The following is a 27,909-nucleotide window of genomic DNA, read 5'->3' on the forward strand; positions in this document are numbered from 1 at the left end:
TGAGGGACAAACTGGAAATAATGGTATTGATAGACATTAAAGTAGAATAAAAAGTGTCATGTTCTTATATTTAATACGGTATATAATAACAATGACAACTGATGTGTTTCAGCATTAAATAGTCCCAGTCAGTATTCCCATAATAATAAGGAATTTCCCTCGACCACGCCCACAAATTGGGGGAAAATAACATTTCCCACGTAGGGAAACAGAGCCTGCGAGAAAAGCCCTGTGGCTTCAGGCTATTCAGGGTGGGAGAGTGGGAAATGTGGGGTCCCGGTGCCCAAGTAGGCTACACGTAGCTATGTGTGTGGGAAACATTTCATCACAGGTAAGACTTGTTTAGTATAGTCCGTTTGTAACTCCACTCACTATTTCTAGCTGACTGTATAGTCCATTTGTTTGTGTTGTTTGTCTTGGCTAGCTTAATGTTCTAGTCAGTAGCTAGCTAGCACTCACACACGTGGCTGCTTGGGATGCTAGGAAGAAGGCAATGTTGAAAAGTCATCTTTAGACATGTTGTACTTTTCTTAAATGTAGTTTTGTCATTGATTTAAATAAGCAGACAACAAGAAAATTGTGTTTGAAAAATGTCATGTTTTTGCTGTGGGCCAATGGAGTAACCTAGCCGCCTTGGGGAAAACAAGGTTAACTAGGTTACTCCATTGGCCCACAGCAAAAACATGACAGTGGTTATTGCCTTCTTCMTAGCATCCCAAGCAGCCACGTGTGTGAGTGCTAGCTAGCTACTGACTAGAACATTAAGCTAGCCAAGACAAACAACACAAACAAATGGAGGGGCAGCGACATTCTGTTAAATACAAACATCATCATGATGCACCTCCTCCACAAAAACGGTGTGATGTTTGCAGCAATAACCACTTCTATTGGAGCAGTCTCTCTAAATGAGTGATATAGGCACCTGAAATGTTATTCAGACCTCATATCCTACCACTGCATTTACTTTTCTGTACAAAAACCTCATGCTGGAAGTATTGTCAATATTAAAATCTATTGTATGCCCCCAATATTCTAGGAGAGCTGCAGCTGGCAGGGTGATATTCGGTGTAGCTACTCTAGCCTGGTTCTAGATCTGTTTGTGTTGTCTTGCCAACTTCTACACTCTTAGAAAAAAGGGTTCTTCAGCTGTCCCCATTGGAGAATCCTTTTTGGTTCGAGGTATAACCCGTTTGGGTTCCATGTAGAACCCTCTGTGGAAAGGATTCTACATAGAACCCAAAATGGTTCTACCTGGAACTAAAACGTTTTCTTCAAAGGGTTCTCCTACGAGGACAGTCGAAAAACCCTTTAAGGTTTGAGATATAACCTTTTTATCTAAGAGTGTGTGATGACTTCATGACCACAGGTGTTGGCAAGACAGCACAAACAGATCTGGGACCAGGCTAGAGCTGCTCTGGGTCGGGGTTTCATCGGTTTTCTCCGAGGCTTCCATGAGTCAACACGCCTGACTACAGAGAGTATCTAACCCTAGCGGGTCATCATGGCAGCGCTCTGCTGGCTCTATTACAATATTGGGTCTGACTCACGATGTGGTCACCATAACATCACTCAAAACAGTGCAGGAGTTGTACAAGAGAGAAAACAGTCAGGAGGAGTTGGTGTATTGTCCTAAAGGGACCTATTTGTCAGGCCTGTTGTGACACACTGTTCAGCTGCCTGCCTATACAGACATCACTTAAAAACGTTATCTTGTTTTTCACTTTCTTTTGTCATGTAATGGTCACAACTCGTGGTTTCTTGCAAATGTCGTTTTTTATTTCTTATTTTTCTGTCCTAAAAAATTACCAATAACTTTTTGCACCATAGTCTATAAATTGCACTTAAATACCACCTTCTCATTGTACACCTACAAACACTAATTTGGAGCACACTGTGACTGCAAACTAAATATCCCTTAGTTAATTACCTCAAGTTTGAAGTGGTATTCCTTGGTGCGGGGGGGGGGGGCAAAGTATTTACGGTTCCAAACTGTGAGCTGGGGGAAAGTGAGTAAGGGGTCGTGTTGCTGCCGGCTGAGGAGCAGTAAAAATAACCTTGGCTTGTGGTGTCCCAGTTTATGAGTGGGCACCGGGTCTTCTGCAGGTCACCATTGTTGGTGCAGCTGAGCTAGTGCCAGAGCCAGCAGGGTCTGCCGGTGGTTCGATGTGTCAGAGGTTGTGTTTGTAAAGCAAGCCAAACAGGCCTTTTGATGGCACACACCAGAGAATCTGGAAGCCATTTGCTTTTCCGCACTCCATGTGTGCATCCCGAACGGCACCCTATTCCCTTTATAGTGCACTACTTTTTTATTAGGATCCATCAAAAGTAGTGCACTATATAGGGAATAGGGTGCCATTTGGGGCTGCAACCAGAGAAAGTGGAGGGCTTGATCACCTCCAGCATCTGCTGCCTGTTTATTTACCCAGCTCACTTAACCCTTTAAACAAACTAACCAGGGCTCACCGTTGTGCCACTCTTAGGTTGGCCTCTGAGGACAGAATCTGTCACAGGGGCTTTAGACTAATACCCATAGAGAGACATAACATATACCTTGTTATAAGACATTGTAATGTTGTGAAGTTATACATAACTTAAAAAGCATCATACCTGGATGCTTTAAGTAACATGTTATTATTTGTAAGAGGAGATAGAGTTTAGAACCCCCTTGTCAATGATCCTAGGCCTACTTTAGTTTGATCACATGATAATAAACTGTAATGTGTATACTTGGGCCTACATAATAAACAATTTGTTGTGGTTTCAGATTGCTTGCTTTCTAGCAGTTTTGGTAAGTGCACTTACCTTTTTATATCTTAAGTAGGTCCTTGTTGACCAAAACCTACATTTTTATATAAAGGATTGTTTGAGTGCCACACCATCCTTTTTGCATAATCACACTAATTACATATTTTGAATATCCAACAATGGTAGTAGGCCAATTTAAATTAGTGCAATGTTGGACAACAGGTTTTTCTCATAACAATAGCTATTTTTTGGATTGTGGTGCATAATTAAATGGCAAAAGCAGCCTCCAGTGTCAAACAGTGTTTAAATTGAAACTCCACCATATCATGTAAATTATGCTTTAATTTCTGAAAATGATACTGACCTATTAAAATTATAAAAGTTGTTTATAGTCTATAATAATTTTGGAGGGAAATTGTTTCTTTTGGACAGTTATTGGTCCTTTTGGACAGATTGGTTTGCCTGAACAACCCCTCCCCTTCTGCTGAAGAGCTACAGTAGGCTATAAGAGCTCACTCAAGCACGTTTACACACACTCACTGTTGACCATCCGGCCACACCATCCTACGGGGATATGTCAAAACATTTTTTTCTTATTCGAGGGGGAATTCTTATGCACGTTCTGGTCTCCACGGCTGTCCATGCCCACAAATTAAACTGTTGGCTTCTCTAGGGAATAGTTTCATTATACTTTAGTTTACCATGGCCTCTACCATGCTTCGGCCGGTGGCAACTTACCCCTTCTCCTCATATCCTCCTGACTTCAACATGATGTCGGACGACGAGGGGAACCGCAGCGGGAGCGACGGCAGCTCGGACCAGAGCTATGGATGCTGTGTCTCTTCAGAGAAGACTTGTCGGCAGATTTCCCGCGTGGTGGGAGTCGGTGGGGTTGTTGTGGTCAAACAGCGCAACACAGCCAACGCCAGGGAGCGAGACCGGACCCAAAGCGTCAACACCGCCTTCACCGCGCTCCGGACACTCATACCCACGGAGCCGGTGGACAGAAAGCTCTCCAAAATTGAAACGCTCCGGTTGGCGTCCAGCTACATCTCGCATTTGGCCAACATTCTTGTCCTTGGGGACGGGTGCGAGGATGGGCAGCCGTGCTTGAGTGCAGTGTATCGCGTGCAAGGAGATGGCGAGGGGAAGCAACCCAGAACAATCTGCACCTTTTGCTTGAGCAACCAGCGGAAAAGGGTAAGCGTGCATGACAGTGCTATGTCWAGTATGAATTTCAAATATATTTAACTTATTTTACGTAGTAGACAGGCAGTAGCCTATGGTTCTGAAGTGGGCGCGTGGCACCTTTGACAGCTAGTATTGCATCATGTTATTCCTCGGTTTTTCCAAAAATAGTAATTTCACAATGATAGTATGGCATAAAAACAATACTAGGCCTATTTTGTTAAATACTTTCTTACCATGTCACTTGAAGATTCATCATAATGGGCATCCATCAGTTAAGGGCAATTTGTCAAACATGCTCAAATCTGTCAAACAGCTTCTTGAGAGAGAACACACAAATGGAAAATGATCCCTGTTGGGACATCGTGCATTTATTAATATAATTTTCAGTCTGCTTAGATATCCTTTAAAGGAAAAACCGAGGAAGGGTTTGTTGATATCAATGACATTAGATTTCACTAAACTATTTGTATTATCCACAAGGGAGAATGAGCATGGATTTCAGCCAAAGACAAAGATGCATTTAGTATTCATATATTGGTCGCAGATGGTTCCTGCTTTAGAATTTTCCAGAAATCAATTCTGATGTTAATGAATAACATTGACCTAACATGACATTTATTTTTTGCAGGGGAAAGATGGTCGGGGTTGTCTGAAAATGCATGCAACCCGTGCACTACGAATGAACCGAAGATAGACAACTCTCAAACTCCAAGGATGGTTTAGTTCAAGTCCGCACCTCAGGGAAAAACTCCAGCTATCACACCTACTCCTACACAGACCGACACATTGGCCAGAATGCCTTCGAACTTCGGAAAAAGACTGTCAAAAATGAGTATCAGGAATGTGTTTGCTTGAGAAATGAATGTTCCTCTCATAATGCTGGTTTGATGAAATGTGATTTTGGACGAACACATGAGACTATTTGGTTGCCTTTTCAACACCCTTTTGTATTTTGCTTTGAAATTAAATATATTTTTACATAGTTGTTGTTGTCCCTAGTCTAATTTCAGCCCCTCATACCAACACATTTGTGGTGATGTTTTCATATGGTTTAACCCCTTACACTTGTGGAAATTGGGCCATATTGAAATGTTTCTAACATAATAACAATAAAAAGCATATGCATGACCATGGTAGCAATTGAAAGAAAACACTTTGGAGATTATGGGGAAATTAACACACCAAAGGTTAAGACACAACAGTTTACCTGACACAAGACTGAATCCAAACATTACACTGTTGATTTTAAGTGCATTTTAMATTTACTGTACTTTTCACAGCATTTGGCAAAAACTAAATCTCAAAATACTCTGGATACATTCAGTAACATAAAAATAATATTCATTGACATTTTGGAATAGGTGCAAGATAAGAAAAAAACGATTACAGGGGTTTGACAGAGGTCTAACTGGTGTCTCCAATTGGCCACACACCTCTCCAAACTGTGCACAGTTCTTAACTAATTTCAATGTATTTATATGACTCAAGGAAAGAGCCTTCAACAATAAGGTGATTTTTTTTAAACTCTCCTAGCTTTGATAGGAACACAGCCCAGATTCCCCACAATCACACAATTACTGTTTTTCTTTACGCAATCCAAAAACGCTCCATTATAAATTGCAAACTGGGTCAGGTGGGAATCATTTGAAAGCTTATTCTCTTGCCAACATGGTTATGAAGTTGGTTAACAAGTKATAAAATATGATCTTACAGTGTTAGGCTTTCAAAAGGCACTTCAGACAAACATATTGTAATTTTGGTGCTAATAGAATGGAGTCATGACATGAGTGTGTTCCGCTGCATGCAACACGACAAACATAGGCTCATTCTGGTTCAGGACAACCCAGGCAGGATTAACACATGTCAGTCCTCCTTTTAACTGTGGATCAAACATAGCGTCATTCTGTTCAGGACAACCCAGGCAGGTATAACACATGTCAGTCCTCCTTTTAACTGTGGATCAAACATAGGCTCATTCTGTTCAGGACAACCCAGGCAGGGTATAACACATGTCAGTCTCCTTTTAACTGTGGATCAAACATAGGCTCATTCTGTTCAGGAACCCAGGCGGTATAACACATGTAGTCATCCTTTTAACTGTGGATCAAACATAGGCTCATTCTGTTCAGGACAACCCAGGCAGGGTATAACACATGTCAGTCCTCCTTTTAACTGTGGATCAAACATAGGCTCATTCTGTTCAGGACAACCCAGGCAGGGTATAACACATGTCAGTCCTCCTTTTAACTGTGGATCAAACATAGGCTCATTCTGTTCAGGACAACCCAGGCAGGGTATAACACATGTCAGTCTCCTTTTAACTGTGGATCAAACATAGGCTCATTCTGTTCAGGACAACCCAGGCAGGGTATAACACAGTCAGTCCTCCTTTTTAACTGTGGATCAAACATAGGCTCATTCTTTTCAGGACAACCCAGGCAGGGTATAACACATGTCAGTCTCTTTAACTGTGGATCAAACATAGGCTCATTCTGTTCAGGACAACCCAGGCAGGGTATAACACATGTCAGTCATCCTTTTAACTGTGGATCAAACATAGCGATCATAAACGTTGATACTGTAAATTACATTCGTTTTCAAATATGGAAATGTGATGTGCACATTTGGACTCACGGGTGTGTGGTTTGCTTGTATGACGTCAAAGCTGTATTTATTATAATCCTAAATGTCTCATCTTTCAGAACACATYGACTTCTCTCAATTTACAGCATTTCCCTCACTCAGAGAACAACAAATGTGCAAAAGTAGCACAATTAGTGGGAGGGATGGGGGGGGGATCTTCGCACGCCCAAGTTTATAACGTTTGTTAGTCAAAAACCATACAGAACTGTGAAGCGGAAAACCGGAACTCTGACGTCATGTATAGCATGTTACTGTACAGTGACTGCGTTCCAATTTAGGCGTTTAACAATGACAAAATCTGCCATTTTCAACCCGTTTACGTGATGACAGGAGTGGAAAGGGCTACCGAAATGTCCACCAACAAGGTGATGTAGTGAATTGTTTGAAGATAAAGTATATATGGGAAATTTAAGTACAGATTTGCCTTGAGCAATGCTAAGGAATCTCTGAAAGGAAGTGTGARATGGGGCCTTTCCAAAATAGCTAAGCTGGCCGATTCTAAAGTGGCCAACCAAGGGCCTTTTGAGCCTAGTAAGGATAGGACATAGCAAAGTGTGTGAGGAAAACATTATTCACTCCGAATCATCATTCTCTGAATTTGCTGTACAAAGTTAAAGGGGAAAACAGGAAAGGCAACATGAGTAGATCTATTGTCAAGACTAATGATTACTCATGGAAACCATCTAAACGTGTGGCACATTGCTGAACCGATGCCCAATATCAGGAAATGATGGTTAAAGGTAGTGAGCTGAACAATTGGTAGCACTTTAGTTAAAGCCTCAACCAACTCAGGGGCTTTTGGTTGTAGTGTCTACCCTGAGATTGGAAGGTTGGGACTTCAATCACTGGCCAAGTCATACAAAGACTGTAAAAATGGGACTTGATGCATTTTGCCGGGCGCTCAGCATTAAGGAGATTGGGGGTAAGGCTCTGCGATAGACTAGCGTCCTATCAAATCAAACTTTATTTGTCACATGCGCCGAATACAACAAGTGTAGACCTTACTGTGAAATGCTTACTTACAAGCCCTTAACCAACAGTGCAGTTCAAGAAGAGATATTACCAAATAAACTAAAGTAAAAAATAATAAAAACTAACAYAATAACWTAACAATAACGAGGCTATATACAGGAGGTACCGGTACCGAGTCAGTGTGCGGGGGTACAGGTTAGAGTGAATTTGTACATGTAGGTAGGGGTGAAGTGAYTACGCATAAACAGCGAGTAGCAGCAGTGTACAAAACAAATGGAGGGGGGGTCAAATTAATATTCCGGTGGCCATTTGATTAATTGTTCAGCAGTCTTATGGCTTGGGGGTAGAAGTTGTTAAGGAGCGTTTTGGTCCTAGACTTGGCGCTCCGGGTACGGTAGCAGAGAAAACAGTCTATGACTTGGGTGACTGGAGTCTCTGACAATTTGGGCTTTCCTCTGACACCGCCTATTATATAGGTCCTGGATTGCAGTAAGCTTGGCCCCAGTGATGTACTGTGCCGTACGCACTACCTTCTGTAGCGCCTTATGGTCAGATGCCGAGCAGTTGCCATACCAGGTGGTGATGCAAACAGTCAGGATGCTCTCGATGGTGCAGCTGTAGAACTTTTTGAGGATCTGGGGACCCATGCCAAATGTTTTCAGTCTCCTGAGGGAGAAAATGTTTTGTCGTGCCCTCTTCACAACTGTCTTGGTGTGTTCGGACCATGATAGATCATTGGTGATGTGGACTTGAAACTCTTGTCCCGCTCCACTACAGCCCTGCTGATGTTAATGGGGTCCTGTTTGGCCTGCCTTTTCCTGTAGTCCACGATCAGCTCCTTTGTCTTGCTCACATTGAGGGAGAGGTTGTTGTCCTGGCACCACACTGCCAGTTCTCTGACCTCCTCCCTATAGGCTGTCTCATTGTTGTCGGTGATCAGGCCTACCACTGTTGTGTCGTCAGCAAACTTAATGATGGTGTTGGACTCGTGTTTGGCCATGCAGTCGTGGAGTACAGGAGGGGACTAAGTACACACCCCTGAGGGGCCCCAGTGTTGAAGATCAGCGTGGCAGACATGTTGTTAACTACCCTTACCCCCTGGGGACGGCCTGTCAGGAAGTCCAGGATCCAGTTGCTGAGGGAGGTGTTTAGTCCCAGGGTCCTTAGCTTAGTGATGAGCTTCGTGGGCACTATGGTGTTGAACGCTGAGCTGTAGTCAATGAACAGCATTCTCACATATGTGTTCCTTTTGTCCAGGTGGGAAAGGGCAGTGGAGTGCAATTGAGATTGCGTCATCTGTGGATCTGTTGGGGCGGTATGCGAATTGGAGTAGGTCTAGGGTATCCAGGAGGATGCTGTTGATGTGAGCCGTGACCAGGCCGGGGCCTATGCATTTATGTAAACAACAGCTGGTGCACGATATCTAAGGAAGTCTCAACGTTTTGCTTGCCTGAGGTAGAGCATCTCATAATAAGCTGTAGACCACACTATCTACCTAGAGAGTTATCTGTATTTTTCGTAGCTGTCTACATACCACCACAGAGCGAAGTTGGCACTAAAACCACACTCAATGAGCTGTATTCCACCATATGCAAACAAGAAAAGGCTAGCCCAGAGGCTCTTGGTGGCCGGTGACTTAAATGCAGGGAAACGTAAATCAGTTTTACCGAATTTCTATCAGCATGTTAAATGTGCAACCAGAGGGAAAACATTTGCACACCACCATTACWMCACACACAAAGCTCTCCCTCACCCTCCATTTGGCAAATCTGACCAAAACTCTATCCTCCTGATTCCTGCTTATAAGCAAAAAAATTAAAGCAGGAAGCACCAGTGAATCGGTCTATAAAAAAGTGGTCAGATGAAACAGATGCTAAACGATAGGACTGTTTTGCTAGCACAGACTGGAATATGTTCCGGGACTCTTCCGATGGTATTAAGGAGTACACCACTTCAGTCACTGGCTTTATCAATAAGTTCACCGAGGACGTCGTCCCCACAGTGAAAGTACGTACATACCCTAACCAGAAGCCATAGATTACAGGCGACATTYGCACTGAGCTAAACGGTAGAGCTGCCGCTTTCAAGGAGCGGGACTCTAACCCACTATGCCCGCCGACGAACCATCAAACATGCCATGTGTCAATACAGAACTAAGATCGAATCGTACCACACCGGCTCCGACACTCGTGGGATGTRGCAGGGCTTGCAAACTATTACAGACTACAAAGGGAAGCACAACCGAGAGCTGCCCAGTGACACTAACCTACCAGACGAGCTAAATAACCTCTATGCTCGCTTCGAGGCAAGAAACACTGAAACATGCATGAGAGCATCAGCTGGTCCGGATGACTGTGGAATCACACTCTCTGCAGCCGATGTGAGTAAGAGCTTTAAACAGGTCAACATTCACAAGGCCGCTGGGCCAGATGGATTACCAAGACGTGTACTCCGAGCATGCGCCGACCAACTGTCAAGTGGTCTTCACTGACATTTTCACCCTCTCCTGTCTGAGTCTGTTATACAACATGTTTGAAGCAGACCACCATAGTGCCTGTGCCAAGCACACTAAGGTAACCTGTCTAAATGACTACCAAACCGTAGCACTCATGTCTGTAGCCATGAAATGCTTTGAAAGGCTGGTCATGGCTCACATCAACACCATAATCTTAGAAACCCTAGACCCACTCCAATTTGCATACCGCACCAACAGATCCACAGATGATGCAATATCTATTGTACTCCACACTGCCCTTTCTGTATTCATTCTACACTGCCCTTTTCCACTGGACAAAAGGAACACCTATGTGAGAAGGCTATTCTTGACTACAGCTCAGCGTTCAACACCATAGTGCCCTCAAAGCTCATCACTAAGCTAAGGACCCTGAGGCTAAACACCTTCCTCTGCAACTGGATCCTGGACTTCCTGGAGGAAGTGTACTGCGCCCAGTACAGAGGGTAGTGCACCCAGTACATCACCGGTGACAAGCTTCCGGCCATCCAGGACTCTACCCAGGCGGTGTCAGAGGAGGCCCTAAAAATTGTCAGACTCCAGTCACCATAGTCATAGTGTAACCATCTTCTTCGTCTGATGAACAGGAAGGATCGGACCAAAAACGCAGCGTGGTAAGTGTTCATGCTTTAACAACTACCACACAAAACCAACATGGAAAAATGGCAACCTAAATAGACTCCCCAATCAGAGACAATGAGAAACAGCTCTCTGATTGGGAACCAATCCCGGCCACCATAAACCTACAATCACCTAAACCATACCAATCCCCATAGATAGCAAAAACCCTAGACAAGACAAAAACACTCGACAAATACAAAACTAAACAAACCACCCTTGTCACACCCTGACCTAACCAAAAAATTAAGAAAACAATATAAGTCAGGGCGTGACAGTACCCCCCCCCCCCTAAAGGTGCGGACTCCGGCCGCAAAACCTGAAGATATAGGGGAGGGTCTGGGTGGGCATCTATCCGCAGTGGCGGCTCTGGCGCGGGACGTGGACCCCGCTCCACCTTCGTCTTGGCCCACTTAGGTGGCGCCTCTGGAGCGGGGACCCTCGCCGTCGACCCCGGACTGGGGACCCTTGCAGCGGGCCCCGGACAGGAGGGCGACTCTGGCGGCTCCGGACAGGAGGGCGTCGCTGGAGGGTCCGGACAGGAGGGYGTCGCTGGAGGGTCCGGACTGGAGGAAGACTCTGGAGGGAGGAGATGCAGAGACAGCCTAGTGCGTGGGGCTGCCACAGGGCCCACCAGGCTGGGGAGACCTACAGGAGGCCTGGTGCGCAGAGAAGGCACCGGATGAACCGGGCTGTGGGGGAGCACTGGAGCCCTGGTACGCAGCCTTGGCACCACTCCTCCAGGCTGAATGCCCACTTTAGCCCGGCCCCTCCAGAGTGCAGGCACAGGTCGAACCGGGCTGTGGGGGAGCACTGGAGATCTGGTGCTTACCGCTCGCACCTCTCCATTAGGCTCAATGCCCACTTTCGCCCCGGCACGGGCAGAGCATAGGCATAGGACGAACAGCACCCTCCCAGCGCCCCGGAGACACGGAGGCCTATAGCGCTATAGGGCTATGAGCGCGCACTGGCGATACCGTGCGCTTCACTGCATAACACGGTGCCTGACCAGTACTACGCTGCTTCCGGTAAGCACGGGGAGTTGGCTCAGGTCTATCGCCTGACTCCGCCAAACTCCCCATGTGCCCCTCCCMAAAAAATTGGGGGGGCTGCCTCTCGTGCTTGCTGCGCTGCCTTGACTCATAACGCCGCCGCTCAGCTTTCGCCGCCTCCAGTTCTTCTTTCGGGTGGCGATATTCCCCAGCCTGTCTCCAGGGTCCYTTACCGTCCAATATCTCCTCCCAAGTCCAGGAGTCCTGAATCCTCTGCTCCTCCATACCACGCTGCTTGGTCTGTTGGTGGTGGGTAGTTCTGTAACGATCTTCTTCGTCTGATGAACAGGAAGGATCGGACCAAAACGCAGCGTGGTAATTGTTCATGCTTTATTGAAAAAACTGAACACTAAATACAAAATAACAAAGTGAATAAACRAAAATCGAAACAGTCCTGTAAGGTGCTACAATACAAAACAACTATCCACAAAACCAACATGGAAAATGGCAACCTAAATAGGCTCCCCAATCAGAGACAACGAGTAACAGCTGTCTCTGATTGGGAACCAATCCAGGCCACCATAAACCTACAATCCTCTAGACCATACCAAATCCCCATAGATGGACAAAACCCCTAGACAAGAGTCTGGCACTGCAGGATTTGAGTCCCTGGYGGCGTAGTGTGTTACTGATGGTAGGCTTTGTTACTTTGGTCCCAGCTCTCTGCAGGTCATTCACTAGGTCCCCCCGTGTGGTTCTGGGATTTTTGCTCACCGTTHTTGTGATCATTTTGACCCCACGGGGTGAGATCTTGCGTGGAGCCCCAGATCGAGGGAAATTATCAGTGGTCTTGTATGTCTTCCATTTCCTAATAATTTCTTCAAACCAAGCTGCTTACCTATTGCAGATTCAGTCTTCCCAGCCTGGTGCAGGTCTACAATTTTGTTTCTGGTGTCCTTTGACAGCTCTTTGGTCTTGGCCATAGTGGAGTTTGGAGTGTGACTGTTTGAGGTTGTGGACAGGTGTCTTTTATACGGATAACAAGTTCAAACAGGTGCCATTAATACAGGTAACGAGTGGAGGACAGAGGAGCCTCTTAAAGAAGAAGTTACAGGTCTGTGAGAGCCAGAAATCTTGCTTGTTTGTAGGTGACCAAATACTTATTTTCCACCATAATTTGCAAATAAATTCATAAAAAATCCTACAATGTGATTTTCTGGATTTCTTTTTCTCATTTTGTCTGTCATAGTTGAAGTGTACCTATGATGAAAATTACAGGCCTCTCTCATCTTTTTAAGTGGGAGAACTTGCACAATTGGTGGCTGACTAAATACTTTTTTGCCCCASTGTACATGTACAAATTACTTCAACTAACATGTACCCCCACACATTGACTCTGTACCGGTACCCCCTGTATATAGCCTCATTATTGTTATTTTATTGTGTTACTTTTCATTTATTTTTTACTTTAGTTTATTTAGTAAATATTTTCTTAACTCTATTTTMTTAAAACTGCATTGTTGATTAATTAAGGGCTTGTAAGTAAGCATTTCACTGTAAGGTCTACCAGTTCTGCACATGTGACAAATAAAAGGTGATTTGATTTGATTACTTGTACATCAAGCTGCCACATGCTACAGAAGCAGGAGAGGCTCGTGCTCCTATGAGCCATTCCAGCTCACTCGTGCAAGGCTACTTACTTAGTTAAAGCCTAATTAAGCAATAAGGCCCAAGGAGGTGTGGCATATGGCCAATATACCACGGCTAAGGGCTGTTCTTATGCATGACACAACGCAGAGTATATGTTGGCCATATACCACAAATCCCTGAGGTGCCTTATTGCTTTTATAAACTGGGTATAACCAAAACTACTTGTTTACTGTTCTATTTATGGTTAGAGTTGGGCCACTAACCAAAAGCTTGCCGGTTTGAAAACCCAAGCCGACAAGGTGATTTTTTTTTTCTTAATGCAAGAAGGCACCTCAAGGGTATGTGGTATAATAACTCAGTTTCGCATTGTGCATAAGAACAACCCTTAGGGGTGGTATAGTCCCAGTCGGTAGATAGAACACCTGCCTGTGGGGAAAACAACCTGTGGTTACCTAGGTTACCCCATTGTCTCAGCAAAAACCTGACCTTTTTCAAGGTCAGGTTTTATGAATACGGGCCTTGACCTCCATTTTTTTTGTTGTATGCTTGTTTTAGCCAATTGCAAAACTACATTTAAAAAAAGTACAATWTGTCTAAAGATGACTTTTCAACATTGCCTTCTGCAGAGCATTCTCCCTACTTAGAAAAAACATAATATTGTAGCTTCTCTCATGCCCATTTTCATGATGTTGCTAGCAGCCATGTGATTGAGTCCTTGCTAGCTACCGCCAGRACATTAAGCTAGACAAGACCAACAACACAAACAAACGGACTATACAACTACAAGTTGTGAGTGCAGTTACAAACGGACTATACTAAACAAGTTAAACGTCTTACCTGTGATGAAATGTTTCCCATACACATAGCTACGTGTAGACTACTTGGGCACYGGGWCCCCACATTTCCCACTCTCCCACCCCGAATWGCCTGAAGCCACAGAGCTTTTCTCGCAGGCTCTGTTTCCCTACATGGGMGCATTGCGAATCATAGGTYGKAATTTTTGACCTGGTTACATGTATACCACGGTTTTCAGCCAATCGGCATCCAGGGCTCGAACGGCCCGGTTTATGATGGCCATTATAAAACGGGTTGGTTGAATCCTGGATGCTAATTGGTTGATAGCATYCATTCCTGAAAAATGTCATAATGCCATAATTCCATTTCAAGTATCAATGCACGTCCACTGTTACTTCCCCATGCTTCTTCCATAGCATTGTGCCTTTCTGTATTTTGAAAGTTCTATATCTTGAAAGTTCTATATCTTGGAAACYTGATTGGTGACATGCAACATTTGTTGGGACTATATCAACAGTGGACTAATGAAACAAATACCAAAAGATAGTTTTTGAGTGGAACTTTCCTTTAAGTAAAGTGTTATAACTGAACAAATTACATGTTTGAGTTGCAGATCCACAAGTCTATCAATTCTCAGGTCTGCAGTACAGTGCAYTTAGAGTAGAAAACCATTCAAKGATTTTAGCTTAGAATGTATTGAAGCTGCATTTCAAGAGCTGCAAAGGATCCAAGTAAGCAGTAAGTTGCAGGGTGTTCTTTGGCACTGGTGTGTTAYAGTGAATCTCGCGGGCTTTTAATGCACATGTGCTATTGATCAGTCACACCTAATATCACCTAGCAGCCTGTGTCGAGCAAAACACAGCTGCTGATATATTAATGGTGTAAATCACAAGTCTAGTCTCCGGAGCTGGAGCGGTATGGGGGGATGGGGGGGGCGTTTTTAAGAGGGGAGTTGTTGCTTTGTAAGCACTTCTAAACTGGTGCAAGTTGTGATTTAGCTTTTTTTTTTTTATAATCATCTGTCATAAAGACAACTTATTGCTGTCATATTGACTTATATGTCTTTTCTCCATAACACACGAGGTAATCTTGTTTGAATAGTTGGTTACCTCAACTGATAATGTAAGAACAAAAAAAATCTATATTTGCAGTTAGTTAGTTACCATTATCAGATTTGGAATGTTGTCATGTCACCAAAATTACTACATTACTGTAAATGACAGGTGTCACAAAGTGGCATTGCAGTGGTGCGTTACGTTACAGCCGTAACCCATGAAGAACGTCCAAATAATTGCGCACTTGCATAAAAACACTCCCAGTCCCACTCCCCTCTCTATCTGCTGAGTTCAAACAATATTCGAAAACATTTCTAATACTGTAGTTGGGCTCAAGTGAGCTTGCCTGGTTGCAATGGAACCAATGGAAGAGTCCTAAACCACGCCCACCTGGCACTCCAGGCACACTAAAGCAAACGCTCAAATATATGAACAATTTCAAATAGTATTTGAAACTGATATGCTGTCAAAACAAATCTAAATAGAAGCTGCTGCTGCCTGATCTTATCCTGAAAGTCTGGGTCTTGGGYCCACAAGGGCCCCTTCAAATGGCTCCCAGAGGGCCCCAAGGCAGGAAGATGTCACGGAGGAACAGGAAGGAAAAGCCGGAGCAGCCAACACGGCAGAGGCCCTCCCTGTGGGGCCAGCAAGTCCTGGGTCAGTGCCAGTACTGACATCAGCCTGCAGAGCTGGGGTCCAGATGTCCAGCTTCTAATTTTAATTCCTGGGTGGGAAAGCCTGGCATTCCATCATGTATTATACAAGTCTAGAGGGATAAACTGTAACACCAAGTCCCTAACAGCTGATAAGGTTACAGGAGAAAAGATGTTACACTGTAACAGTATGGCAACCTGTACTGTAATACCGCCAGGCATGGAGGCTGTTGTTTTTATTGTTGCTTACCTTTATTTTACCGAGTAAGTTGACGAAGAGCAGATATTTAAAGCAGCAACCTGTACGTCATTGAGAACAGAACATTTAACTGCCATGGGGTTAGGACGGAATAAAAGGATCATATACATTTAGAAGTAAATTGTCTTGTCAACGAGTCCCAATGCATCAATTCCTCAATTCCCATCTGCTAGACATTTGCTAAGGAAACCATGGGACAAATACATGAGGCTAATATTGTGATTCAGTGCCCTCCACCATGCTTCGACCAAAACAAACACTTATGCTGCTGTATCTCAGACAATCGACCAGGGCGCTTGCCCCCCCCCCCCCCCCATTCAACTTAAAGCTTCCTGGCCAACTTGCATGTCAGGAGAGCTAATCACCATCAGACACGGCACTGCGGCCCTTTCATGAGACATGGCTTTGGATACGCTGCTTCCGATTTTTTATGATCCTTTTTTCCATGGTAGGAGGGTGGGGAGCCACCCAATCCAGCCAAGCAGTCCCAACCAGAGCCAGACAGAGGGAGGGATACAATGTGTGCGTGCATGTGTGTGTGTGTGTGTGCGTGCGTGGGTGTGTGTGGGCGCGTATCGTAGAAGCGATACTGTTGACACACTCTCCACCCGACGGACACYCTGTGGGCTATTGTTTCTCTACAGTGTGAGGAAGGGAATGAATGCTCTGAGACATTAGCCCAGAGACAATGTCAGTCTGCCGGGGCCGGGCCCTGATTGCCGTGTGTCCCTGGCTCACACTTCTGCCGCTGGGCCTCAGACCCAGGGTGGGGTCCTTAATGCAGAGGTGAAAAGGCGGCTAATTTCTAGCCTGATTTCTTCCCTGTCAAATTATTAAAAAATATGAGTGCACAAGCAGCCCTTCAGGAGGAAGTAACCATCCATCATGGCATAGTTATTCTTTGTTGTTTTGCGCATGAGCAGGAGTGCTGGGACAGGAGGGTCAGGCCCCTCCTGTCCATGCCATCTTATTCATTACGATCTAAAATAAAAYAAAATATCCTAGATCACCACTCTGAGGCGCTTTATGAATACGGGCCTTGACCTCCATCTACCAATTTTATGAGTCTTCTATACATCTCAATGTTAGAATGAATAAATCAGGAAATGGAATGCAGGTCGTGTTGTTTAACGTTCTTTTCCTCTCTTGTAAACTTTACGTGTATCTAATGGTTGCATCACCACAAAAGTGTAACTCTGTGCCGTACACTCATTGACCAACTATTTTCTGTATATCCTAACTTCGACATTAGATGGTGTGAATGACTTAAATGTGTAAAATGAGGTCTAAGAGCCTATAAATCTGATCATTTTGTTGTCACTCAGGACAGCGATGGCTGACACTTTCCCACCAGTTCCAATGTGTGTGTTTTATTTTAGTTTTTACAGTAGCTTGGAAACTCTTCTGGCTGGGTAGATGACTAGACATCTAAAACGTAAGATAAGGTGGGCCACATTTCATTTTAACACCAGGAGCAACTGTTAGGAGGATATCCTCAATCAAGGACCCCAAGGACCCAAAGACCGCAATGAATAGCCTCAGTTACAGAAACAAAATAAAACCCTACATAATGTGGGATAATTGCTGTGAGGGTGTTTATTGTTGTTCTTAAGAATTGTCCGGACAAACGTCTAGACGTATATCTGAAACATCTGCAAGCAGCATGGTGACATGGATCCAGTCTAACCTAACCATTTTGAAGTGGGAAGTGGCCAGCATAACCAAAAGGGGACAGCAACACAACACACATTTACAACTGTGTGTGGGCACAGCTAGGTTCAGTTAGCCTACTGTAGCCTTCTTTTAACTCACTGGCAGAGCATTCACAGATGCAAGTTACATGTTGCCCCCTTGTGGTGCAGCCTAAATAACGTTTCTGGGATGTTATAAGGTCTATCTATGCTCTGGAGTGGGGTGTAAAGAAAATTGCACATTTGTTTAATGCAACTATATTATAATTATGTTTTTATTCATTGCTCTTTGAATTAATTACCATTTGACTGTTGTCTGTTAGTTGATGATACATGTCCAGCTGCCTCTTTTTATTTTACCTTTATTTACCAGGTAGGCCAGTTGAGAACAAGTTCTCATTTACAACTGCGACCTGGCAAAGATAAAGCAAAGCAGTGCGACAAAAACAACAACACAGAGTTACACAAACAAACGTACAGTCAATAACACAAAATAAAAKAAAAATAGAAAAACCTATGTACAGTGTGTGCAAATGTAGAAGAGTAGGGAGGTAGGCAATAAATAGGCCCTAGAGRTGAAAATAATTACAATTAGGCATTAATACTGGAGTGATAGATGTGCAGATGATGATGTGCAAGTAGAGATACTGGGGTGCAAAAGAGMAAGAGGGTAAGTAATAATWTGGGGATGAGGTAGTCGGGTGGGCTATTTACAGATTGGCTGTGTAYARGTAMAGTGATTGGTAAACTGCTCTGACAGCTGATGCTTAAAGTTAGAGAGGGAGATATAAGACTCCAGCTTCAGAGATTTTTGCAATTCGTTCCAGTCATTGGCAGCAGAGAACTGGAAGGAAAGGCAGCCAAAGGAAGTGTTGGCTTGGGGGATGACCAGTGCAATATACCTGCTGGAGTGCGTGCTACGGGTGTGTGTTGCTATGTGACCAGTGAGCTGAGATAAGGCGGGGCTTTACCTAGCAAAGACTTATAGAGCCCTGGAGCCAGGGGTTTGGCGACGGATATGTAGTGAGGGCCAGACAACAAGAGCATACAAGGTCGCAGTGGTGGGTAGTATATGGGCTTTGGTGATAAAACGGATGGCACTGTGATAGACTACATCCAGTTTGCTGAGTAGAGTGTTGGGGCTATTTTGTAAATGACATCGCCAAAGTCAAGGATCGGTAGGATAGTCAGTTTTACGAGGTATGTTTGGTGGCATGAGTGAAGGAGGCTTTGCTCCAAAATAGGAAGCCGATTCTAGATTTAATTTGGATTGAGATGCTTAATGTGAGTCTGGAAGGAGAGTTTACAGTCTAACCAGACACCTAGGTATTTGTAGTTGTCCACATATTCTAGGTCAGAACCGTCCAGAGTAGTGATGCTAGTAGTGTGGGAGGGTGCGGGCAGCAATCGGTTGAATAGCATGCACTTAGTTTTACTAGCATTTAAAAGCAGTTGAAGGCCACGGAAGGAGTGTTGTATAGCGTTGAAGCTCGATTGGAGATTTACAGTACAGTACAGTACAGTTTCTAAATAAGAGCCAGATGTATACAGAATGGTGTCGTCTGCGTAGAGCTGGATCAGAGAATCACCAGCAGCAAGAGCGACATCATTGATATATACACCGAAAAGAGTCGGCCCGAGAATTGAACCCTGTGGCACCCCCATGGAGACTGCCAGAGTTCCAGACAACAGGCCCTCCAGTTTGACACACTGAACTCTATCWGAGTAGTTGGTGAACCAACTACTTAAAGGCCCAGTGCTGTCAAAAACATGATATCCTGTGTTGTATATATACACCACCGTTCAAAAGTTYTGTCCATTAAAATAACATCAAATTGATAAGAAATAAAGTGTAGACATTGTTAATGTTGTAAGTGACTATTGTAGCTGGAAACGGCAGATTTTTTAATGGCATATCTACATAGGCGTACAGAGGCMCATTATCAGCTACCATCACTCCTGTGTTCCAATGGCACGTTGTGTTAGCTAACCCAAGTTTATCATTTTTAAATGATAATTGATCATTAGAAAACCYTTTTGCAATTATGTTAGCACAGCTGAAAACTTTTGTTCTGATTAAAGAAGCAATAAAACTGGCCTTCTTTAGACTAGTTGAGTATCTGGAGCATCAGCATTTGTGGGTTCGATTACAGGCTCAAAATGGACAGAAACAAAGATCTTTCTTCTGAAACTCGTCAGTCTGTTCTTGTTCTGAAAAATGAAGGCTATTCCATGCGAGAAATTTCCAAGAAACTGAAGATCTCGTACAACGCTGTGTCCTACTCCCTTCACAGAACAGCAAATCAAATCAAAGTTTATTTGTCATGTGCGCTGAATACAACAGGTATTCAGTGAAATGCTTACTTACAGGCTCTAACCAATAGTGCAAAAAAAGGTATTAGGTGAACAATAGGTAGGTAAAGAAATWAAACAACAGTAAAAAGACAGGCTAWATACAGTAGCGAGGCTATAGAAGTAGCGAGGCTACATACAGACACCGGTTAGTCAGGCTGATTGAGGTAGTATGCACATGTAGATATGGTTAAAGTGACTATACATACATGATGAGAGTAGCAGAGTAGCAGTAGCGTAAAAGAGGGGTTGGCGGGTGGAACACAATGCAGATAGCCCGGTWAGCCAATGTGCGCAAGCACTGGTTTGTCGGCCCAATTGAGGTAGTATGTGCATAAATGTATAGTTAAAGTGACTATGCATATATGATAAACAGAGAGTAGCAGCAGCGTAAAAAGAGGGGTTGGGGGGGCACACAATGCAAATAGTCCGGGTAGCCATTTGATTACCTGTTCAGGAGTAAAAACTGTTGAGAAGCCTTTTTGTCCTAGACTTGGCTCTCCAGTACCGCATGCCATGCGGTAGCGGAGAGAACAGTCTATGACTGGGGTGGCTGGGGTCTTTGCAATTTTTAGGGCCTTCCTCTGACAACGCCTGGTGTAGAGGTCCTGGATGGCAGGCAACTTAGCCCCAGTGATGTACTGGGCCGTACACACTACCCTCTGTAGTGGCCCATCAGGAAGTCCAGGATCCAGTTGCAGAGAGAGGTGTTTAGTCCCAGGAACTAGCTTAGTGATGAGCTTTTTAGGGTACTATGGTGTTGAACGCTGAGCTGTAGTCAATTAATAGCTTCTCACATAAGTGTCCTTTTGTCCAGGTGGGAAGGGCAGTGTGGAGTGCAATAGAGATTGCATCATCTGTGGATCTGTTTGGGTGGTATGCAAATTGGAGTTGGTCTAGGGTTTCTGGATAATGGTGCTGATGTGAGCCTTACCAACCTTTCAAACACTTCATGGCTATGGACGTGAGTGCTACGGGTCTGTAGTCATTTAGGCAGGTTGCCTTTGTGTTCTTGGGCACAGGGACTATGGTGGGCTGCTTGAAACATGTTGGTATAACAGACTCAATCAGGGACATGTTGAAAATGTCAGTGAAGACACCTGCCAGTTGGTCAGCACATGCCCAGAGCACACGTCCTGGTAATCCATCTGGCCCCACAGCCTGTGTATGTTGACCTGTTTAAAGTCTTACTCACGTGGCTACGAGAGCGTGATCACACAGTCACCGGAACAGCTGATGCTCTCATGCATGCCTCAGTGTTGCTTGCCTCGAAGCGAGCATAGAAGTGATTTAGCTCGTCTGGTAGGCTCGTGTCACTGGGTAGCTCGTGCTGTGGCTTCCCTTTGTAGTCTGTAATAGTTTGCAAGCCCTGCCACAAAGACGAGCATCGGAGTTGGTGTAGTATGATTCAATCTTAGCCCTGTATTGACGCTTGGCCTGTTGATGTTCGACGGAGGCATAGCAGGATTTCTGTTAACTTCCTGGTTAGAGACCTGCACTTGAAAGCGGCAGCTCTACCCTTTAGCTCAGTGCGAATGTTGCCTGTAATCCATGGCTTCTGGTTGGGTATGTACGTACAGTCACTGTGGGGACGACGTTCTATGCACTTATTGATAAAGCCAGTGACTGATGTGGTGTTCTCTCACCATCGAAGAATCCGCGGGAACATGTCTCGTCTGTATAGCAAATCAGTCTGTAGTTTAGCATCTGTTTATTAACCACTTTTATAGAGCCACACTGCGTGCTCTCGTTTCTGTTACAGTCGATAGAGTTGTGGTCGGATTTACAAAATGGAGAGAGCTTGTACGCGTCTCTGTGTGTGAGTAGGTGATCTAGAATTTTTTCCCTCGGTTGCACATACATGTTGATAGAATTGGTAGAACTGATTTAAGTTTCCCTCATTAAAGTCTCCGGCCATAGGAGCGCCGCCTCTGGGTGAGGTTTCCGTTGCTTATTTCTTATAAGCTGACTGAGTGCGGTCTAGTGCAGCATCTGTCTGTGGTGGTAAATAACAGCCACGAAAAAGTATAGCTGAAACTCTCTAGGCAAGTAGTGTGGCCTGCAATTTATACATATACTCTACTTCAGGCGAGCAAAATCTAGAGACTTCCTTAGATCTCGTGCACCAGCTGTTGTTTACAAATATCCACAGCCCCCCCCCGTCTTACCGAGAGTGTGCTGTTCTATCTTGCCGTGCAGCGTGTATCCGCTAGCTGATATCCATGTTCATTCACCACGATTCCGTGAAACATAGGATATTACAGTTTTGATGTCCGTTGGTAGGATGTTGAGTTGTAGGCAGTTGTATTGACGGTAACGGCAGCTTTCCCACTCGCCTTTTCCGGGTCCTGACCAGGCATCCGGCTCTTTGTCCTCTGTACCTGCGTCGCTTCCTCATGCAAATAACGGGGATGTTGGCCCTGCCGGGTGTTTGGAGAACATCTTGTGCGTCTTGTTGTTTTGAAGAAAATATTTGTCTAATCCGAGGTGAGTGATCGCTGTTCCTGATATCCAGAAGCTCTTTTCTTGCCCGTAAGATACGGTGGCAGAAACATTATGTACAAAATAAGTTACAAATAATGCAAAAAAAAACACATAATAGCACAATTGGTTGGGCGCCCGTAAAACTGTTGCCATTTCCTCTGGCGCCATTTTGTCGAAACAGCTCTAACCAGAATAGAAAGAGGAGTGGGAGGCCTCTGCTGCACAACTGAGCAAGAGGACAAGTATATTAGAGTGTCTCGTTTGAGAAACAGACGCCTCACAAGTCCTCAACTGGTTTCTTCATTAAATAGTACCCACAAAACACCAGTCTCAACGTTGACAGTGAAGAGGCGACTCCGKGATGATGGCCTTTTAGGCAGAGTTCCTCTGTCCAGTGTCTGTGTTCTTTTGCCCATCTTAATCATATATTTTTATTGGCCAGTCTGAGATATGGCTTTTTCTTCGCAACTCTGCCTAGAATGCCAGCAATCCCGGAGTCTGTTGACATTGTCACTGTTGACATTGAGACTGGTGTTTTGTGGGTACTATTTAATGAAGCTGCCAGATAAGGTCAGGTTAGGTTATATTTTCTATACTGTGAGGGCCTATGTTTCGAACCCGCTACAGTGTTTTGGTACAGTTGGGATAGAGAATGCACTGTGTATCAACTGTGGGGGAACCCATGCAGCTGGGGATCCGAAGTGCCCTGTGAGAGAGCGACATGTTGAGATTGCCAGAGTTTGGGCAGGAAGTTTCCTATGCTGAGGTAGTGAAGAGAGTAGAGGATAGCCCAAGGAGGTGATGATTCGACTGGGATCCCCCCAGTGAGTTGGATGAGTTTCAGTAAGGTTGGATTTCTTGCGTTTATAGCCATGGTGATCAACTGCACTGCACTGATGGAGCGGAAATACCCCGAAGACAGATGTGGTAGTTGCAGCAACAGAGAAATATTTGGGTGTGAGAGATTTTAGTGCAGAAGACCTACAGGAAGTTTGGAGGGGAGGGGTTCCATCCTCCCAGGCTGATAGCCTGGTGTAGGATTGTTTAGGGCCAAAGTAGCGAGATGGAGTGGCATGCTTTTTGGGATAGTGTATAGGTGCAGGCCAGAGTTAGATGGTGGTGCAATTTAAGATTTTCCCATTCCCCTTTTTTGGGGGGACCAAAATGTGCAATCCACACTCCAACCTGAGAAAGGTAGCAATACGCAACACAGTGTCTAGTCTGCCGGAAACTCACACGAAGAAGAAGTTCCAAACCTCTCTACCAATAACAGCTAGTTTTCAGTTTTCCCCTTCCCACTCAGACCATTTTGGTGACAGTCCCAGCAAAATCTTTGCTTGAGAAATTGCTCTTTGCTAAGAAGCAATTTTAGTTTATTTTGGAACATTTTAATTTAAAAWAAAATCACAGTAAGGTACTTGATTGTTACCCAGAAATGATTTGATATTGAGATAAAACGGCTACATTGGACTTTTAAAATATATAAAGGACAAACACTAATTTCCGCTCTCTGCTTACTGTTTGGGTTTTTGCTAGGTCGTATAGGCCGACGTTACATACTATTTATGCGTTAAGTAAAATGTTGTTCAGTTTGGTTCTAAATCCCATGCACACTGTGGATATTGCCACAACATTGAATTATTTTCCTGACGATTATCATGATCTATAAAAATCCTTCAGTCTGTTCATCAAGTCTACAAACACACACTTGTGAAAGATAAATACATTCAGTGGTGTATGGAGAGCAATAGTAATGCTGTCTTTTTAAGGCACTAACTCAAATAAAATAAAAGTTTATTGGTCACATACACACAGTTAGCAGATGTTAATGCGAGTGTAGCGAAATGCTTGTGCTTCTAGTTCCGACAGTGCAGTAATATCTAACAAGTAATCTAACAATTCCCCAACAACAACCTAATACACACAAATCTAAAGGGGTGAATGAGAATATGTACATATAAATATATGGATGAGCGATGGCCGAGCGGCATAGACAAGTTGCAATAGATGGTATAAAATACAGTATATACATATGATATGAGTAATGTAAGATATGTAAACATTATTAAAGTGGCATTATTTAAAGTGCCATTGTTTAAAGTGACTAGTGATTAATTTATTAAAGTGGCCAGTGATTGGGTCTCAATGTAGGCAGCAGCCTCTCTGAGTTAGTGATTGCTGTTTAGCGGTCTGATGGCCTTGAGATAGAAGTACTGACCTCGCTTTCTGGATGGTAGCGGTGTGAACAGGCAGTGCCTCGGGTGGTTGTAGTTCTTAATGATCTTTTTGGCCTTCCTGTGACATTGKGTGCTATGGGTGTCATGGAGGGCAGGTAGTGTACCCCCGGTGATGCCTTGTGCGCCATTGTCCACCATGGTTCATTGGACAAACCCTATGGGAAAATTAAGGGAGTTTTTGGAAGTTTTTTATAAAAAGTATAAGATCTCCTCAGACCTTATTTTCAGCGTTTATCCCAAAACCCTATTCTTTCCCCATTAATTTTCTCCATCGAAATGGCTGAACGAACCAGAGTTAACTTATTTAAATTTTTTAGGACTACAAGCTGGCGTGCTCTATTCACTGGGAACCAAACAGAACCTAACAGAAGCTAACGGAACGAAACAGGGCGGGACCCACCTGGAGTTGTCCAATAGACACTTTTGTTTCTATTGAACAAATTCCCAGAGTTTGATCTCCGAGTCTGTACTTTGTCCCAATGATGACAACGATGATTCTGGCCCAGTGGTAGTGAGATTTTTTGAGAGAACGGGTCCTTGCCTTCTGGCTTATCCATGTGGTTTTGTCCTTGTCTTACACACCTGGTTTTAATCCCCCAATTACTTGTTCAGTATTTAACCCTCTGTTCCCCCATGTTTGTTTATGAGTGATTGTTTATTGTATTGCGGTCTGTTATTGTGGCCTTGGATTTATTTTGACTTGTATTGTGATTATTGTTGAGTAAAATTGCATACATTACTCATATCTGGTGTCCCGCGCCTGACTCATCTACACCAGCTACACACAGACGCATTACAGTTTTAGGTGCCAAGCTTAYGGTCATGTTGTAGCACTGTGTAGAAGGCAGATTCCTAGATGTGAGWAGCGTGCAGGASGGCATAAGACAAAGGAATGTGTAGYATYGGTGAAAAAAGTTGTGTGTTAACTGTAGGGATAGAGTGATAGGAGTAACATGTGCTTCAGGAAGTTTGGTTTCTTAGCGTTCATAGCCATTGTTATCAACTGTACTGCAGAAATGGAACATAAATCACAGAAAATAGAKGTTGTGGTGGCAGCTGCAGAGTACAGGCTGTCGGCCTGGTGTAGGATCACGGCCAAATAGTGGAATAGTGGTGAAGATTTAATGGGTGTAGAGTTAGTTGGTAGGGCAATTCTTATCCCTTCATTTTCCCCTTCCCTTTTTGTGTYACAATGTGWAACGAATTCAAACACCTGAATAGTAGGCAGAAACAAAGGGCTAGATAAGAGAAACAGAAGAAGGAAGACCAGCCTCGGTAGCGTGTAGTATGCCAGAAAACCACACAAAGAAGAATAAGAGCTCATAAATAAGAGCTCATAAACAGGAGCCATTTTGACATCTTTCTCAGACGGGCAGCAGTTGAACCGGTCAAAGTCATCAGAACCCGATTAACATTCATGTTTTTGAGGGAAGTAAGATTTTCAGCCTCACTGCAATGAGTCCGATCGCGTTGACTAGGGATTTGGGGAGTAAAGTAGGAGAGACTGTGTCTGCTAAAGTTCATTGTGATGGAAGTTTCAGCTGTGGTGTGTTTCAATGTTAAACAGTATGAGAATGCGCTCAAACTCAAGCAGGTATGAAAACGTGGGGTGGATAGTAGCCTGCCGGATCAAACTGGACGGCAAAAAGGAGATGTGCAAAGTGTGGGGGAGGACATGCATATGGAGAACATAGTGTAGCGTATGGGGGTTGTTCAGTGATGAAAAGACAGGTGGAAGTGTAACAGGTGAGGAGTGAGCGTAACATCTCGTATGCAGAAGCAGTGATGGTAGTTCACACAGAAACAATCGGGGCACCTAGAAGAGYAGGTATTCCAGGGCAGATTGAGATGCAGGTTGGGCGTGATGGAGGGAGCAGAATGGGGCAGAACACAGACTGGGAGGAGACATGAGTAAGGTTGTTACATTTGTGACAGCAGCAATCAATTGCACAGAAAAATTACAATCAAAGACTAAAAAGATAAAGATCATAGTGAAGCAGGCAGTGAGGTATCTTTGGATTACAGGACTGACATGGGAAAATGTACAGGATGACCTCAATAAAATTGAGAATCAGTCCAGCCAGGAATCAGGTATTGGTTAATTTGCATTATGGTGTTAATCCTTCAATGGAATGCCAGAAGTGTGATGGCTAATGGGTAAGAGTTCAAACAGTTTTTGAGGAGTTACCAGCCAAACCTGATGTGATATGTCTCCAGGAGACATGGCTAAAACCTACTCCAGATGTTGTATTACAAGGTTATGTTGCAGTCTGTAGAGACAGGGTAGCAGGGGGAGGAGGGGGATGTGCTACCTTTATAAAGCAGGGGATCCATATACAGTACCAGTCCAAAGTTTGGACAGACCTACTCATTCAAGGGGTTTTCTTTATTTTGACTATTTTCTACATTGCAGAACAATAGTGAAGACGTTAAAACTATAAAATCACACATATGGAATCATGTCGTAACCAAAAAAGTGTAAAACAAATAAAWATATATTTGATATTTGATATTCTTCAAAGTAGCCACCCTTTGCCTTGATGACAGCTTTGCACACTCACTAATCGATTCTTGAACTCTTCTGGCTGTATGGGTAATATTTCTACCTCTCTTCCACATCGCTCCATCATCCGCAAACAATGACCTCACAATGTCACAACGTCAGGTCTCACCTGAGAACACCTGAGACCCTCTCTCTCCCACGCTGCCCCTCTTCTGTCAGATTMTTTGAGCTGTGCACCTTCACAAAAGCCTGGGCTAACATCTCTGCCTTCTCCATATCTCTCACTGCAACAATCTCCCCACTTTTCAGCACAGGGAGATCCCAATCTCTTGATCCCACTCGTCCTCTTAATCATCCCCCATACCTCTCCCACARGAGTGGTCCTGCCTATGTTTCCACAGAACCGGCACCAATACTCCCTCTTAGCTGTCCTAATGATCACCCTTACTGCTTGTGCTTGTTTATACTGAATCAGTTGCTGGTAATTATGGGACCTTTTCAACATTCTGAAAGCCCTGTTCCTACTCTTCACTGCTTCTCTACACTTTTCACTCCAC

General features: G+C 44.1%; 1 protein-coding gene and 1 non-coding gene across 2 annotated transcripts; both read left to right on the forward strand.

Annotated features, from left to right (window-relative positions):
* The first annotated feature begins 228 nt into the window (after positions 1-228).
* LOC111970477 (uncharacterized) lies at positions 229-27,808 on the forward strand. Its single transcript, XR_011480639.1, has 3 exons — positions 229-331; positions 2,765-2,788; positions 27,754-27,808. It is a non-coding gene; the product is annotated as an uncharacterized protein (transcript).
* LOC139022478 (transcription factor 15-like) lies at positions 3,194-4,918 on the forward strand. Its single transcript, XM_070445774.1, has 2 exons — positions 3,194-3,945; positions 4,565-4,918. Exons 1-2 carry the CDS (start codon positions 3,448-3,450, stop codon positions 4,628-4,630), a joined length of 564 nt encoding a protein of 187 aa, XP_070301875.1. The 5' UTR covers positions 3,194-3,447; the 3' UTR covers positions 4,631-4,918.
* Positions 27,809-27,909: the final 101 nt, after the last annotated feature.

The sequence above is a fragment of the Salvelinus sp. IW2-2015 genome, linkage group LG11 (assembly GCF_002910315.2).
Source record: "Salvelinus sp. IW2-2015 linkage group LG11, ASM291031v2, whole genome shotgun sequence".
Classification (NCBI taxonomy): Eukaryota; Metazoa; Chordata; class Actinopteri; order Salmoniformes; family Salmonidae; genus Salvelinus; species Salvelinus sp. IW2-2015.

What these genes read in the sequence shown, in the direction of transcription:
- LOC139022478 (XM_070445774.1), top strand. Translation starts at nt 3,448, where the DNA reads ATGGCCTCTACCATGCTTCGGCCGGTGGCAACTTACCCCTTCTCCTCA. An exon ending in TGAGCAACCAGCGGAAAAGG is followed by an intron (nt 3,946 to 4,564) that starts GTAAGCGTGCAT and finishes TATTTTTTGCAG; the next exon opens with GGGAAAGATGGTCGGGGTTG.